Source organism: Rhea pennata, chromosome 10, assembly GCF_028389875.1.
Source record: "Rhea pennata isolate bPtePen1 chromosome 10, bPtePen1.pri, whole genome shotgun sequence".
Classification (NCBI taxonomy): domain Eukaryota; kingdom Metazoa; phylum Chordata; class Aves; order Rheiformes; family Rheidae; genus Rhea; species Rhea pennata.
This window is the reverse complement of record NC_084672.1, coordinates 16,225,462-16,243,453: the sequence shown is the minus strand read 5'-3', so window position 1 is coordinate 16,243,453 and position 17,992 is coordinate 16,225,462. Positions and strand designations below refer to the sequence as shown.

At 42.0% G+C, this 17,992-nt stretch overlaps 1 protein-coding gene across 9 annotated transcripts in view; it reads left to right on the top strand.

The window, feature by feature from the left end:
* The window catches only part of ALDH1A2 (aldehyde dehydrogenase 1 family member A2), a 195,521-nt gene that overhangs the window by 129,461 nt on the left and 48,068 nt on the right, over nucleotides 1-17,992 (top strand). For 3 of the 9 annotated variants that reach the window (XM_062583895.1, XM_062583894.1, XM_062583893.1), the window contains 3 exons: nucleotides 3,449-3,583; nucleotides 4,570-4,742; nucleotides 5,808-6,470. In XM_062583895.1, coding sequence (XP_062439879.1) covers nucleotides 5,946-6,470 — 525 coding nt within the window. In that variant the 5' untranslated portion in view covers nucleotides 3,449-3,583; nucleotides 4,570-4,742; nucleotides 5,808-5,945. Of the gene's footprint in view, nucleotides 1-3,448; nucleotides 3,584-4,195; nucleotides 4,259-4,569; nucleotides 4,743-5,807; nucleotides 6,471-6,808; nucleotides 6,904-7,417; nucleotides 7,829-17,992 lie in introns of those variants that run through there. The other 6 variants (XM_062583896.1, XM_062583898.1, XM_062583900.1 and 3 more) reach the window with 6 other exon arrangements.

Below are 17,992 nucleotides of genomic sequence, written 5' to 3'. Positions count from 1 at the left end.
GGATTGATTGTACTGCTGAACAACTCAAAAAATACCAGAAGAGGAAGATCTGAACACATTGCAATTCAGAATTCTAAGATATTTGAGTACTGAAAAAAATCCATTTATTTAGTTCTTGTGCTTTCTGATCATCCCTCCATCTCTGCTGTAGTCCCTGGTGGATTAGTGCTATTATATGTCTCACAGAAGCAAACATCTGCAGTGTACAGATCGGGTCTAGCTGAGCCTACCTTGGAGGCAGGGTAGTGCACACACGGTGACCTCTCTGTTTCTGTCATCTCAGTGTTCAGATAAAACACTGCAGTTCAGATCCTACATATGAGATCAAAAATAGACCACATATGTATGTCTCAAACTCTTTCCCATTATCTTTAAGGTCTGCTTAAAAGCTCACTGAAGCTCACTACTGCTGATGCTGATTTGAGTGAGAATTAAATTGGTCTGTCTTGGGAGCAGGACCCAAAATTGTTCTTTGTTCTCGATTGGCTGGGCACACCATCCGGGCTCAGTGCGTAACTGATACATACATCGTTATATAATTGATGATCGTAAAGTTTATAATTTGTTGTACTGACCTGTCAGTGTAGAATATAGGCTGTTGGTCCCCAGATTGGCTTAAGCTCTACAATAGCAGCGCAGTGCTGCGCTGGAACACGTGCTCTCCCCAGCGTGGTTTGGCACAGATAAAATTCCTCCCTGCCGGGGCTCCGGGCCGGGGCTCTCTGTGTTAGCAAAAAATGAAGGTGTTAAGGAAATGCTGTGCAGATCTTTTTGTATGCCAGTGTTATCTGCTGCACTAGGCTGTGCTTCCTTTAAAAAGTGTTGGATATGATTCTAGTAGAAGCTTATCAGGTAGGTTACAGTATGGGCAGGTGTGACTTTCTGAGTGCATCTCACTGCAAAAAGACTATTTAAGAACTTTGCTTTTAGAGAATATATCAATTTAGTACAGACAAGCATCTGTTGCAGCCAATTCCCTGTCCTATTTTTTTCTGCCCTTTCCTGTTTTTGGAACACTTAATGTCCATGAGCAGTAAATGCGAGGGAAGATGTTTGACAGCATGGTCTATTTTTTCTTAAGAAAATAAGCCCTATGTTTTCTTAATCTGAATGGGATACATTATCAAAACCTTTTATCTTTCTACAGGGTACACATTCCCTATAGCAACAGACATACTTACTATGGCTACTGATACAGCTACAGGGTTCTGAAGAGCAGGAGATCTGAGCCTGCCTAGGTACTAAAAAACATCTAACATGAATCATAGAATGGTAAGGTTGGAAGGGACCTCTGGAGATCACCTAGTCCAGCCCTCAGCATGGCCCCATACAGGGACTGAACCCACAACCTTGGCATTAGCAGCACCACACTCTAACCAACTGAGCTAAACCTGCCCCTGAATGCTAAAGGTAATGACAGACTTGACTCCATTAACACTTTAAAAAAAAAAAAAAAAAAAAAAAAAAAAAAAAAAGGCAAAATAGTGCATTTGGCAAACTAGTAGATGTCACTAAACAAGAGAGCAGATCTGTGGTTCTGAACTGTAACTATTTTCAGGAAAGTGCCAGTTTTCTGCATCTGACTTGTTGACCTATTTACCTTCAGCTGTCTCCACTCCAGGCAGCCTCCAAGGATGTATCGGTGTCTAGCCACATTTTCACTCTGTATTACAGAAAATTTGCTACAAGAGATGCTGTTTGTGGGACTTTGTCCCCTCCATCTCATTCCATTTGTTTTGATTCTGTGCTCCAAACACTCATCCCTCATCTTCTAGTCAATGAGGTGCTACTCTGCCTGTTTTTCACTGTTTTAATTCCCTTTCATTCCAGATGGTTCACATTTGAATGTTTAAGTCCTCTCTCTACAGAAACATAAATTTTGCTTCTGGAATTCCTTTTATATATGAGATACTAACCATATAGATAAGAAAAATAACTTGGACTTCTGTATAATAATGTTGGATAGTCAGGCCCAAATCCTTTGGTACTCCACAATCAAGACTTTAATCCAAAAAGATTGCTCTGAAGTTAACAGCATACTCTTCATAGGATATACCTAGGAGCACACCCAAGCAGCGATCTTTTGTTACTTCTGTGCTGTATCCATATTCATTAACGTAATGAATCTATTAATTGAATATGTAAGTTCAGGTAATTAAATAGAAGACTTATTTCTTTAGTTTAAAGGGTAATAATAAAAAATTTAAACTTGCAAACTAGATCACACATTTAGTGATGATAAATGTGAACTGGAAAGTGCAGTATTCCAATATGAATTACTTAATTGCATCTGTTCATTAGGTGATACGCATTAGCAGAAGGTCAATTCATTTGAGGCTTGATGTGTTTTAAAAATAATAAATTCAAGCAGGTAAGTTGAAGAGAAATTCAAAATAGAAAGATGAGATATATATTTAAACTCAGCATAGAGTTCCTGCAATCAAGAGGTATAGTTCTGCAGTTAAGAGCCTGCATGCTTTAAAACAGTGTCTTGGTGCTGCATGTTGCCATCACACATGCTGTGGTTTAAAATGTGGGTACTCTGCTGCAGCAGCTGGGTCAAAGCAGCCCTGTGGCCCTGCGCTGGCTGCGAGCAGCGCCAGGACAAGTGTGAGCAAGGCGCCCTGGGACACGTCCAGTGCTGAGGAGCATCCTTCAGGCTACCTCCCCAGCCAGCGCACCCGGTCTGCTGTGTAGGACATGGCAACAGGTTACGTTTAACCTGCTCTGCAGCAGTAATATCCACCTGGGAAACCCATCCATTTCTAAAGTGAGCCAAGCATTAACAGTCTTCCAAACATGTCCTGCTTATCACTGTCACTGAAACTGAACTCTCTGGCTTGGTTAAATTCTTCAACTTGAGTTTAAATTTAGGATTGACTTTACTATAGCAACAATTTACAGTTTTACTAGATGTAAAATGATTAGTATCACAGATTAGAAAGTTGACCCATTATACTCATTTTTAGTAAAAAAAAAATCAAGTGAGGTTTCTTCATTGGTCATTTCTGGATTTTCAGTAATAAGAAAATAATTTCTCTTTATGTAAAAATAAAATAGAAATAAAAGTATGTTTTTCCTCGTTTCTATAGAACTTAAAATGTATCCAGAGTCATTCTTGAGCAATTATTATGAAGATTTGTAGTATTAAGACAATTAATTCATTGGAATATTTGAGAATTTCTGTAATTTTTATAGGATCATCACAGTATTGTGGGTATTGCTTTACAAAAAAAATGCTTATGCATATAGCTACTTTTATCTTACATGTATAAAATATCCAGAGTAAGAACCGATGCCATTCTGCATGCAATCCAAGGGCCATAATTCTTAAAAAAGATTTCAAACAATGAACTGCTTTCAAATGATCAGGCTTAAAGACATTTAGTGAATTGATTCAATTAACCCAGAGGAAAAAAGTACTAGAATGTGTGATTTATATTTGCAGATAAATTAAAATACAAGTATCTCCTGAAGAACATTTGCTGCCATCACGGTCAGTAATGAAAATAGCAAGCAATTAACATGGAACCCTAAGGCTGAAGCTTTTACTCGACATAGCAGAACATCAAGTTCAGACTTCGTAAGTGCAAAACTAAGTTTAAAAAGTAACTTAGTGGAAGTTTCTTTTTGGTGCCTATTTTTCGTCCCTAAGTGATTTCTAAAGCATGTAAGAAATGAGATGTACATTTATTGAAGTAGAAGGCAAAAGGAGCAGAGGAGCAGGTTCTCTCAATCAATACTGAGTTTGTATGAGGAGCCAGAGTGCTAAATGGTAGAGGGATAGCTGAGCAAACTATATATAAAAAAGAACTTATGGGTCAGATGGAAATCAGTTCAGGGGATAAATGAGTTTGATCTTGGCTGTGTACCAGCCTGAATTCTAACACCAAAGTAAGAAACAAACTCACTTGGTGGTTCCTCATTTTCTTGGCAATCCTTTCTTCATGAAGTGTAAAGACAGTAATATCTTTGTCATTAGAACCTGAAACAGGATGTACTTGTTTCCTGATTGGAAGTTGCTGTCTAAATAGGAGTTTAATTAAAACCCATTCATATGAGAAAAAATAAGCCAGTCTGACTTAACTGTCAGTTTATTTAGTATTGTAACTCGCTCCTTCCCCCTACACACACACACACACACACACACACTGCAGGACTGCAATAATAATAATGGTTTTACTGCCATACCCAGGTATTTGGGGACTGCAGAACTCAAGATGAGTCCTGGACAGTGTATCTGTTCTTTTTCTTCTGGGTAAATGTTTGACTCACTTTCTTTTTCCACAAATCAGATTGGTTTACTTCTGTATTCATTGTTATTACTGAGTTACAATCCCTCCCACAAAAAAAAATTGCATTAAATATTAAATATTCACTTGCATGATTTGAAGCCATGGCCTTTGCTATCACAAAGTAGCCTGCGTAGTGCTGACTCACTGAAGCAGCTCCGTACACACAGAGTAGCATTGTGGACTTAGCTCCTAATTCTGCCTGGCAAAGCTGTTGCATGTGATGAAAACCCACTTGTGGTCTTGGCACTGAGGCCTACATCTCTGTCTTTTTCAGATGGAGGAAGAGACAGTGCTATTGATGGCTGGCTGTGAGAAGGAGCAAAGGCAGACGTCCTCCAGAAGCCCTCTGAGACCAGCTGTCAGTCGTTGACTGGAGAGCCTGCGGCAGGGCAGTGGGTGTGCATGGTGCCGTTCACCACCTGGGCATAGTTAGCAATTAGTCTAAAGGTGAGTAGGCTCTGACTTCTTTTGCAAATGAAATGGATTTTAGCTGTAAAAGGAATGTAATCCATATGACAAGAAGTTGGTGGAGGCTGAAGAAGCCAAGAAATAATTAGAGGCACAGGAACTTGGTGACAGTATCACGGTTTAAAGCAGCTCCAGATTATGTGGGCTTGAACTGCATCTTCAGATGCACTGCAACCTCTTCTCTCCAAAACCTCCTGAAAATTTTACTGATTCTGTTTAAGAATGAAACTGTTGTGCAGTCTCCTCATTTCTCAAACATTTAATTGCAGTCCTTTTTTGAAGGAGCACATCCCTCTCTGATTTATTTTTAGTTGGCTTTTAGAATGTGTCATCCTTGTGATGAAGTGTTAGGTCTGTATTGCCAGTGTGCCATTAAAAATTGAATTTCTGACGTTTAAAAGTCTCATCCCAAGTGTCACAGCTTGACAGCTTTGCATGTCACATTACAGCACAGTATTATGGATCCATTTCCTCTGTCATGAAAAAAGAAAAGAAGTATGAAAAATGAAAGAGAGCAAAATCTGCAACCTCCTTTTTCATTATTCATCTGGAAATTCACAGAAATATGCATGTTAGCCCTGAAATGACTTAAATGGCCCTCTATGTCTTGCAATGCCTGTCTGTGCGGAAGCAAACTTTGTCCCATGCTCTTGTACAAATATTAGGAACATACTACGTCCATCTTATCAATTGTCTGTGAACATATAAAACAAGGAGGAAGGAACATCTATGGGATCAACAAATGGGTACAGTAACAAAATCAAAACATGACCAGATCCTATTGTTTATTCTTAAGAAGGTCAATAGAAAGGTCACGTGATATATTTTTTGCTACTTTGTTTTTGCCAACTCTGGACAGACATTCACTTTCCTGCCCTTTCCCTGTTTATCTATCTGCAATTTGGTAGTTTCAGAACATGACATCTGATCAGCTTCAAGATGTTTAAGTGTTTGCATCAGTAAGCAAAACTTGATTTTTCTGAAAGTAACAAAAATGGTCTGAGTTTCAGATATGTTTTCTGCCTCAAACTTTTGTTCATGCAGAACATGAGGACTTGGGCCAGAAGCTTCTGATGTCCGTCAGCCCAGTCAGAGCACAAGCTGATGCCATCTGCTGTTTCATCCAGCGAGCTGGGACAGATGTCCAGCGCACATGTGCTGCTTGGTGAATGTTGCTGAGTAATGGCACCAGGTTGTATTTGGCTACTGCCTTTCCCAAGGACCCAGACACCCCCTTCCCATTACATGTCACACTCAACCTCTTACATGATGTGGCCTCCGAACTACAAGAGTCCTCCAAAAATAATAGTTGGGAATGAAAAAAACATTTGGGCCTTCAGTCCTTGTCCTTTCACAAAGAACTTTCAAGAAAAGAGGAAGCCATGGTGGAGCTGCAGAAACCACACTGGCAGCACCCACCTCTCCTTCTGGTTGCTGCGCTTTTGCTCATCGCAAAAGGGGTGGTTGGTCATGGAGGCAGAGGGAGCCGCAGGGGTGGTTGTGGGACCTTGCCAGTGGGAAGCGAGGAACGGAGTATCGATCCTTTCCGTGAAGGGAGAAGGGGAAACCCAAGGAATGGAACAGAGGCAGAACCTCCCTTCAGGAAGAGACCTTCAAGCAGACAGAGGGGACAGGGCACTGCAAGCCCTACGGCAGCGCGGGACGCGAGGTGACAAACGTGCCGGCACCGCCGGCCTCGAGGATGTGGTGAGCGCTGGTGCCAGGCAAGGACAGGGAGCAGGAGCGCGGCTGCGGGAAGGAGAAATCACGGGGGAGCCCTGGGCACACAGCAGGGTGGCGCTGAAGGGTGGGCTGTGGGCGCGGGCGGGCGCGCGGGCGGCGCGGCCCCTCGCGGCGGGCGGGCGCGCGGCCCCTCACGGCGGGCGGCGGGCGCGGGCGTCGCGGCCCCTCGCGGCGGGCGGGCGCGGGCGGGCGCGCGGCCGCTGCGGCGTTGTCCCCCTGCCGGCGGCGGGCGGCGCGGCCCCGGCCGTGGCGGCGGCGGGCGGCGGCCGGCAGGGGGCAGCAGCCCGGCGGGGATGGCGCCGGCCGTGCGGCAGGTAGCGTGGCTGCGCGCCGCGGCGGTGGGAGAGTGTTTTCCTTGCATCCATCACTGTCACCGCCGAAGCGCAGCCACTTTGATGTAAGTCGCTGCGAAAGTACAAGCGGGGCGAGGAGAAGCCGGCGGGGCGGGCGGGCGGCGCGGCGGGCCCCGTGCAGCGCCGGCGCAGCGGCTCCCTTGCCCGTGCGCCGTGTGGCGGCAGGGAGACGGCGCGGGCGAGAAAGCGGCCGCGGGGCGGGGGCCCGCGAGGGGAGAGCGCGCGGCGGGCCGGGCCGGCCGGGCCGGGCCGGGCCGGCAGGAGCAGTGGCCGGGCCGCGGCTCCGCGCCGGAGGGCCCGCTCCCGCTCCTGCGTGGGCAGCAGCGTCCCCCGGCCAGGGCTGGGGGGGGAGCCCGCCTAGCACGGCTCGGCACGGCTCGGCCCGGCCGGGGCTCCCCCGCGGGTGCGGGGCCCGCGCGCCTCCCCTGAGGGCTGCGCGGCCGCTCCACCGGCCCCGGCGTGGCCCGCGGGCGGGCAGGCAGCGGGAGCGGCCCGGCCCGGCCCGGCCGGGGGCTCCGCCGGTGCCGCGGGGGCCGGGCCGGGCCGGGCCGGGGGGGGCGCCGCCGCCCGGCCGAGAGGCCGTCGGGGCGCGGCGGCGGCGGCGTGTGAGCGGGCTGCGCTGCTCTCGCCCTAGGTAGGACGGACCTGCCCCCCTGCCTCTGCCCCCATGTCCAATAAGAAGAGACCCGGCTTGACACCTGCCTATATACAGCGGACGGGAGCAGCATCTTCGGCGCTGGGCTTTGGAGGGGGAGGGAAGGGGGGAAAAAAAAAGCCCCAAGCACAACCCAGCCCCCTCAGGTCAGAGCGGGGGGCTCGGTTGTACTATAAACCCCCCCGCCCCCCAAGACTATGACTTCCAGTAAAATTGAGATGCCAGGGGAGGTGAAGGCAGATCCCGCAGCTCTGATGGCATCTCTGCATCTGCTGCCTTCTCCCGCTCTCAACCTGGAAATCAAATACACCAAGGTAAGTTGTGCTCGTTTGTTCTGACGGGGGATTCACGGCTTTCCCTCCAGAGAAGGGATTCTGCTGAAAATCAGGTCCGATCTGCCCTAACCAACTTGAGTACAGAGATAAGAATCTGCCCGGAATCTGTAATAAAGAAAACAGATTGTTTTAGCCTTGTAATTGTCTGGAAAAAAACACCAGATAATAGAAAAGCAAATGAGATTTGTTGAGGCTGGCTTTTTCACTTTCCTGCTCTTTAAATACACTGTTTCCTACAGAGCTGTTGGAATTTATTTTGAGTGCAAAATCAGTAGTTCCCTGATATTTTTCAACTGCTTTTGATACAAATCAGAGAAGTTACTATACATGCTTGTATTTGTCCTTCAGAAAATAAAAATGTTTTCTTTCTTGAATTACCCTGTGTGCCCAAGGGACTCTTTTACAATTCCTAGAGGACTCTTAATACTACTAGGTTGTTGTTACAGCTCTGGAACAGGTCTCTTTACTAACTTCCTTGATATTTGAATATACCCTTGAACGACATTGTAAGAGGGCATATGCTTCCTGACTAACCTTTAAGACTTATTTTCTTAAAGGGAGGGGTAAGAATCATCCCATTGGATCTATATAGAAAAAAAAATGCTGGATTTCTGTGATATATTACAGGACTGAATTGTTTTTTGTAGACTAAAATGGGCTTTAAGAACAGTTATTTGTTTGTGAATACAGTTTGAATTTTTAAATTCGTTTTTACGTTTTGAGTCTTTGCATCGTTAGTATCTATAGCTATGGAATGTTTTCATTTCTGTTGGAGAAGTTTCAAATGCGTTATATGAACAGATTACAATGTGTCAGACTTTGTTTCTAATTACTGAGTAACTTAATAGGGAAATAAAGCACATCAGCGCTGGGAAAAAAGGTGATAACATTTTTATCTACTGGAAATACAACTTCAGGAGCGTTAGAGCTGATAGGAAACTCATTTTGGCCAGTGCAGTGTAATATTTTCCTCCATATCATCACTTTAAAAGCTTTTCATCTTTTCTCTTTTTCAAGCGAGTGCCAAAACTAATTTGTCCTCTAATTTGTTACAGCTATTCCATACTCTAGAAGATTGTTTCAGAGGAAACGCAACTATTTTAGATTTCATTACATTTTAATAAGAACTGAGATATGCAAATTAAAAGATGCATATGTTTTCTTGCATACAATTTATTTGAAGATAAATAAATAAAGTAGGTGGCTTTTTGATGTGTGGTATTACGCTTTGAGAGCAACAATACTGTGCAAATAGCATTTGGCATGAATTTTGGTTATCGTTGTTTTATTACAAAATATGCTTCAGGAGTGTTCAGGGATGATACTTGCTAGTGTCACAATCAGTTTGCATAGTAAGCGTACTTGCATTTCTCAGTTTTAAAACTAGAGGAAACCTTTAAAAAACATAACACAGTCATTAGCAATCATATCTCTCTATTTGTTGGAATGTAAGCTGGATAGTAACTAATAAATCAGAAAATATAGCACCATCATCTCAGAAACACGTAAGATGTCACACATTTTATACTAATGAAACAAGTAAAAGAAAGTTACTTTATTTCAATATTAAGCCAATAACAAGAACAAAATGTTTCTTCTAGACTTAGTTTTGTGATATCAGGTAACTCCTGGCTGCTCTTGAGAGAAATTGGGTTTAGGACAGGTATCGAATATTTTATTTGGCATATCCTCTGTCTCAGTTTTTCTGTCTGCCTCTTTCCTCCCTCCTTTTTCTCTTTCTCTGCAGGAAATACAAGTGATTTATAGATAATTGGAGTCTTCAGTTTGGAGTCTTGTCTTGTGCAGGACTTTTATCCAGGATCCACTTTCCCACCTATTACAAAGAAAAACAATCAAAAATGAAATAATGGATTGTAACTTGATTCTTTCATTTGGAGGAGTGGTTGCTCCATGTCTTAAATGACAAACAACTTCCGTAAACAATAAATAACATTAGACTAAAGCACTTTATCCCCAAAATCCCCCCCCCAAACCTTGTAAAATTAGACATCTGTGAGCATTCCTAGCAGCCTCTGTCCTGCTTGTTAGCTGAGAATTTAAAATATACAACCAGGACTCAGAGTTCTTGAACTCTTTATTACAGCTGTCTCTGAAAGTAATATCTTAACCATTTGGGAGTTAATTCTTTATGAAAAATAAAGGTACCTGTGGACATTTTTTAAACTATGTGAAGTAATTTTGAAATATGCTTTGACAATTAAATTCCATTTCTGGAATTCTAAAATTGGGAAATAGTTCAGACAATTTTGTTAAAATAAAACATACTTAAAGTTCCTGGAATCCCTAAATGAGATTTATTAAAAATTTTTTCATATGCCCTGGAAAAAGGTAAATTTATTACACATTAATCTTTAAAACACCATGTTATTCTTGGAAATACTAATTCAAATAATTCAAGAACATAAATGAAACAAATACTGCCCATGTATTTGTAGTATTTGTGTATTCTGTTATTTAGCATAGACAAATTAATGAAACGTACATAGTAAAATATTTACCTGTTCTGCTGGTAGGCTTACTAAAATGATAAGAAAATTGTGTATTACGTCAGTCTAATGTGTACAGCAAATATAGGACACAGAGACAACATAGTTCTTCATTGGTCAGGAAAAAATATGTATGATTAATGATAAAAAATTCATGTGTAGTTTTTCTTTGAGATATACAGCAGTATCTGTTGTGACTTCACTGCTGGGAGTCAGCCTCTGCTTCTTTAAAAACATAGTCATTAGAAGTGTTTTTCCCCATCTTTTTAAAATCTCAGCATAGTCTCTGTGAAAAATAACTAGTTTTAGGTGTGCATAATAGGACATGGTGGATAGGATGTAAAAAAAACCATACTCTATCCAAACCTGAAGATCAGAGTTCAAACACACTTACAGAGTTAAGTACTTCGGGGGGAGGGGGGAGGGCGGCAAGTACTAAAACTGCTACATGCAGGATTATATCTCTCTTTTCATTGTGATGAACCTTTAATTTTTTATTTCTTAGCATAAACATTTTGCGAGGAATCACTTCCACAGAGCAGGGGATCTGCCCATGTGGAATCACATTATTCTGCAGCCTGGTGGCACAGTCCCCCAGACTGGTCACGAGTTTGCTGGCAGTGCTGTGCCCCTGCATAAGGGAGCGTGTGAGCAGGAGGGCGTACGAGGGGGACCAGCCCTCTCCTTGGCAGCAAGTGATGCTTCCAGTAGAGTCAGCTGCGTGGCAGAAGCTCTCCCAGAATGGGCTGATCAGAGGCGTCCAGTTGGGGAGATAAACCACAGTGGGAAGCTCAGCGAGGACACGCTCTTCGCCTGTTGTGCGAGGCAAGCGTGCTTTGGAGCAGATGGCTGACAGAACCTGGCAGCTCCTCCAGGAGATTTGCAGGTCCCAGGCTCCACCAGTGCCTCCCTTCTCACACTCTTACGAAACTCTGCTCTTCCCCCAGGACTTGAGTGTCTCCCAGTGTCTGCCAGCAGGCGTGGAGGCGGTCCAGTGGAATGATCCCTGGGCAGCATTTTTCTCCCTTAAACTGTAGCTGCCTCCATTTGAGGGGGGAAGGGTGTTTCTGCAGGATGTAGCTATCCTTTTCTTGCTCTGGTGTCATCAAATCTGCTCTACAGAGTATTTTCACAGTGGTTTTGGTAAGTCATGTTAACTTCAAAGGACAGTTTGAGGTACAGAACAAGGATCTTGAAGTTGGTCCTGTTCTCAACTTCTGCCAGTGCTTTGTGTTCCTGTGGGTGAACAAACTTGTGCTCAGTTTGCATCATGGTGGGGACACTAATTCAGCTGGATGTTAAAACGTTTATTTCCTGCTTGCCAATTGATTTTAGTCTAATCCAGAGCATGAGGAAGAGTTAAAAAATGGTGCTATTTGAGAGCTTTTCATAAGAGGTGCTGTAAAGGGGTGAAGTTGCAGTGCTGTGGCAGTGAAGATGTACAGACACGTTTCTACAGTAATAGCCTTTGGATTGACTGTGTGAAAAGGTTCACCTCTAAACCGTAGATTAAAACCAGGTCAGTTGCTAAACATGGATCAGGTAAATAGTTGAACTGTCAGCCTGCACAGCATTTAAACAGAAAATCATATACATCACTTCTGAATTAAGTGTGGCAAACTGCTCCTGGGTAAATAAGAACTAACAAAAACATTTGAAACTCTAATAATAATAACCGTAATAACATGCATATTGGTTTGAAATGTTTTAAGTTTCTGTGTTTTCATTCCCACTGTGCTTTCTTGGCATTGCAATTTTTTTTCCCCAATATTTCCTGCCTGGATTTCCCAGATAAAAGTCTAGACTGAAATTCAGATAGGAGGCAAGAAGTCTATTTCATTTAGAATAATTGAGCAGAATCTTTGTAATTTTTTGAACTGAGCTTTGGCAGAACTCAGGTAAGTGCAGAATAAATACTATTCCCATAGCCTTTCCCTAAATGTGCTCACTATTTTAGTGTCTTACTTTTGAAGTCAGATTCTGTGACTGATACTTGAGTTCAAAAAATTAGCCTTTTGAATGAGCTCACTGAGCACTGTCCAGATGCAAAAGATGGGGCAGAGAAAATTAGAGAGATGGTTACATGAAAAGAGGACAAATAGAAAGAACTGCTACTTTTTTTCCTGTGTGGAACATTTCAGCATCTGATGCTGATATTTGATATATCTGTCTGTATCATCATATATGAAGTTTTAGGGTATATATTATATTTAGATTTACTTTAGTTTGAACCTACAGTTTAAACTCTTTTAGCGTGTGCATACATTGTAGTTAGTGTTGTAATCCATCAGTTCACATGGCAATAGCGAACTACTTAGGCATTTCTTTCCAATGAATAGCTTGAATATAGGATTCTTTTTGTCCTCCCCAAACCTTTAAGGTCATCTGCACAAACCAAATTTACCTAGGTTTTGTATGAGGGATCAAGAAACAATTGTAGTCCTATCCATAACCCAGTCTTCTGCTTTTAATGCAGAAACTACTATGCCAAAACTGGCACCTACTGGAGAACTACTGTAGATAACGACCTGATAGCAGAGTAGGTAACTACTGTAGTAGTGACTTCTTACCATGCCCTGGATTAAATACTTTGCGGAAGATGCAAGCTGTTTTAATGCATCAGGCCATACGATACTATGTTGCTCGTTGGGGGAAATTTCCTTCTCATTGTCAAGTGCATAAGATCAGATGATATATTGAAAGAGCTGTGCAACAAATATTCTCATATTGCAAAAATGTCACTGATTCTAATTTTCCTGATATAAAAGATGTATATGTTTATTTGCATACTGACATAGCCAGCAGCTCAGTAGTGATCAGACCACTTGCCTAAGCTGGAGAAGAGCCAAATTCATATCCCTGCTCTGAAGCAAACAGAGTGAGAACTTCAATATGAGTCCTTACTTTCTGATGATGGATGCATCCCAGTTTTGAATGCTGTCCAGCAGGGTCTTTGGCCATCCTTCAAAAGAGTCTCTCACTCTCTCCTGTTGGATAATCCACTCACTGTAAATATTTATTATTTTTTTGAGAGAAAGATCAACTTGATAGCTCAGTGATCAGGACACATGGGAAAAGTAGGAGCCAAGTCTTTGCTCTAAGAATACTCAAGATGCCAGACCAAGCAAGGATTTGATCCAAGATCTATAGCTGCCTATATTGACCCTAACTATTGGACTGTTGAGTTGGGATGTGTGTCTTGAACACACCTGTTACTTGTGACAAAAACACTCTCTTCAGTTCTCCATTCCATCCCATCCTTCAGAAACTTTTCCCATAGAAGTTAATCAGACCCGGTACATTTCCATATTAAATTTCTGTCTTGATTGATCTGTATTTGCTGATTAAAAATTCCCAGCAGTTGGTCCAGAAATTCTTGGGGATCTCTAGTCAGGTAGTCCATCTCCCTGGCAATGCAGAGTTGTTCCCCACAGGCCTTAATAGGCTCTGCCAGTTGAAGTTACTCGCTGCCACGAACTGCTTTGTCCTTGGGAGCCCCGCACTGGAGCCATGGTGTGCGCTTCTCCTCTCTCCTCTCTTCACGATACGTACTAACAGGTGCCTTAAGAAAGCTGTCCACAGAAACCGCAGCTCATCTGGAACATGCCAGCATCTATAAGTTAAACCCTTTCTTCAAAGCACATTTCTTTGCACTTACTATCTCTGGCGAATATCATCTACCCTTGAGTTGCCCAAACACCCTTAACTTCAATCCTAATGAATATTTTTATCTGCAAGCTATGTATCTTACTATTAATGATCTGCAAAAGCAGGTGAACCAAGATATCGATTGCTAGTCACAGTAATGAAGGGGCACCTTGCTATTAACCTCTTTCCAGGGAGAATTATCCATTTATATCCAGTCTTTTTATCTTATCTCTTAACCACTTTTTAATCCATGGCAGGACTTTATCTTTCACCATATGGTTACTAACTTTCCTTAATAGCCTCTTGCTAAGGACTTTATCATCAAAAGCCTTTTTAAAGTCTAAATAAATTATATCCACTGATTCATCTCAGCCCCTCATTTGGCTAACTATCTTCCAAGAAATCTCACAGGTTTACAGAGATAAATGACAAAGATGAGTTCGTTGGTCCATACCATAAATTCCTAGTCAGATCCTGCGTAAAGTCACATTTTTTCTTTTATAGTTTTGCAGATATTTTTCTTAAGAATGAACTGTAACATTTGGCATTTCATTCACTCCTCTTTTAAACAGCACAACTTTTTATCTGTTTGTTTTTTGAAGAGTAGAACTAAGTCTCTGAAACAAGTAACAAAAAAGTTAAGTTTTTTTTTTCCAAGAAAAGGAATGATTATGTAGCCCAAGGCAACAAATCCACTATTAGAAGCTAAGAAGTATATATCAAACTGTAGTTACACTGAAAGAAGTATGAGACAAATAATACATTTATATGGAGACAGCATTATAAGGAAGGTATATGAATATAAAACAAGCATAAATTGCGTAAAGATTTTTAAAAATCTTCAGAAGATGACAGTTCTGTGCACTCCTCTGGTAAGGAATCCTCAGACAAGTGCTGGCATCCCTACTGAAACACACAAAAAAAAGTAGCATAGATAGGTATGCAAAGACTTACGATTACATAGAGGAAGATGAAATTAAATGCTTGTCATCTAAGGACCCAGTCATTCATTACTTTTATGCTTATTAGAATGAATAGAGGAATTTCTGTTCTGACTGCATTCACTTAATTGATTTCCCCCAAAACACAAGTTCAGTATTTCAGAATTAGTCAGAAAACTTACTTCTACTGACTAATATTTTCTGATGCTTTTAATAGCAGTCTAGCTTTTTGACATGAGCATGACACATCAATTTTAAGTAATGCAGTGTAACTGAGCTTTAAATATAGGAGCATTTCATTACTAAAAATATGATACGTGAAGCCACATCAAAGTGTTGCTGAAGTAGCATTGCTGAAATACTCTCCAACTGGCAGGAAAAAAAGAAAAAGGGACTTCATTCTTGTTCACATGAAGTCAGTTCCTTTCCCAGAGAGCATAGTGAACTAGATTTTTACCTTATGGCTTGAAACGTAATACATTCCAGCTTTGCTGGACTGAAGTGAGAAAATATTTCAGAGCAGAGAACCCTCCACATCACATTCTGTGACCCAAGTGAAAATGTTTAAGGTCAGTTCAATCTCAGTTGACCTCAGCTGGAGGTTAAAACACAGGGACCGCAGTGACCACTAGAGTATATAGAAGTGAAACCTGTGAGGGATTCATAGGCAATCAAGACCCTAAATTGCATTCAGAACAGAAGCTGCAGGGACAGCTGGGGAGAGGCATATGGCAGGTGTTGCACTTACAGAAAGGATATATTTTGCTATTTTCTATGTGGATTTCAGATATGCAAAATAAGCTACTTTTAAAAAATCCATTTGGAAGGTAGCAAAGGCATACAAAGTGTTACCTGCAAGAACAGGCTGTGGCCCCTTGGCTGAGCGTGGATGAAGAGAGGACGCCAGGCTGACACTGTCCTCATGCTGTTCTCTGCTCTGCTACCAATGATTAAACAAAACCCCTCAGTTTTGATTCTAGTTATCAGAAAGTGCCTTTCCTTGCGGAAGTTCTCTAAACACGTGTTTTTCATAGGTAAAGGCTTCACTCTAAAGTGAAACTAATTTACTTCCAAAACAGAACTATTTTCCAATATTTCAGTACTGTGCAAATGTTGTCAACAGGGAGTGAAGTGTCCCTGCTTTATTGGTGCTTGGGTAGATTTTAGGAAGGTGGAATGTCATTATCCAAAGCATTATTTGACTGTCATATAAAAGCTATTCCCTTGTGAATATGTCAGTAAATTTTAAATCTGGCCTTAAGTGAATACAGCTAGTCAGAACCTCAGGTCCAAATTACATATAAAATATGATCTTTCCACCTGGAGGGTCCCAGCAGGTCTGGCCTGTGGCTTTGTTTCCTCAAGGTTCAGTGGCAAAAACACGGCTTAATACATCGTCAGCATCACCCTGGTGTACCCTGGTGGGTTTTATGCAGTTACTGCAGATGCCTCAGCTTGTCTCTGCTTTGAGAGTTGAGAAGAATTGAGGTATTTGGGATTTCTTGCAGGAGCTTCATTTCAACCCTTTGCAGTGTAGTTGGGGCTGAAGCACCCTTGTCTTTGCTGTGGTTTTGGTATATAATTGGAGTTAGAACTTCAGTAAAGATGAGTCCTCAGAACCCATCACCTTCCGGAGTACAGACTAATGGCTCTGCTTTTCTTCCCTTGGCCTTACAACTCATATTAATTTTGGCCAGAAATGTCATCTGCTTTTGGTATAGCCAAATTAACACTCCCCAAACGAGCAGCCCTTCTGGAAATATCTTTGGTCTCCCTATTTATGGTTTTTGTAGCCAGGTTGTTATGGGAAGCCTGTATTTGTTATTTAAACTTACGCTTCTTTTGCTCTGTTTGCCTTTTTATTATTTTTTTCTTCATATTTAGCAGCAACTTTTAATTTTCATTTTGTATTTTGCAGCCTTTTAAGATTAGCTCTTTTATTTGGCCTACATTTTTTTCTTGTACCTTTCTGCTTAGCCACCCCATTTATTTTCTTGCTCCTGCTTCCTATGTTTAGCCTTGGGAATGCAAATCTTCTTTGACTCTTTCACATTCTTAAGCCTCCATGCTGATTCTATGGATTTTAATTTCCTAACTTCAAGCAGGGAGTTTCTAAGTTACTTCCTCTTTTTAAAAAAATCCCCTTCTTGAAGTTTAGTATCCCAGAGAGTAGGGCTTCTTCATGTATTTCTCTCCTGCAATGAAGCTGAAATTATTTATGTGGTAGCCATTTCTCAAGGGTTCAGACACAATTTTTAGTCCTTGACAGGACTAAATCAAGTGTTGTTTAGATTAAGATAGAGAACTGCGTGTTTTCTGGACACTATTGCAGTGCAGCTGTCATTGAACTAATATGAGGTTACTACTGCACCAGTGTTTTTGTTGCCTTCCTGTTCTTTTTCCACTCCAAATTCACCATCACTGTGCTGATCCAGAAATCAGTGCTTTGCTCCTGCTATTATACGTATACTTCATGATCTATGCTGACTCCACATGAACAGGTCTGAATTATGCCTCTCCCTCCCAAATATTTCTTTTCCATGGACTGTCTATGGGATTCCTCACACACAGACAGACAGATGCTTGTACACACACACATGTGCATACACACACACATCTACCTGCTGCAGACATGCACACACACATAGAGCTGCTCCCCTATCCTTACAGCCTGACTTGTCCTTCCTGTATAGTTTACGGCTAGAATTTGTGGTATGCCACTGACTCTTCTCGTCCGCTTATGTTCAAAAATGCTGTTTTTTTCCTCTCCGTGAAACAGTCCAGATCACCCATCTTTTACACTCAGGTTTCCTATGCTGGTTTGTAGGCACTTGTGCTCTTTTTTCTTAACCATAAGCTGACCTGGTGAAAATTGTGATCTAATTAGTTGAAAAGACCTATAAAGGCTTTTCAACTTACTCACTAAAGCACTTCTGAAGGCATGGCACCTCATTCTCAGCTTCCACTCTGCCAGTGTAAAAAGTCCTTGAATAGAAATTGGATTTAAACTGCATTTATTACTTCTTTATTCTGTCAAAGTGATGTGA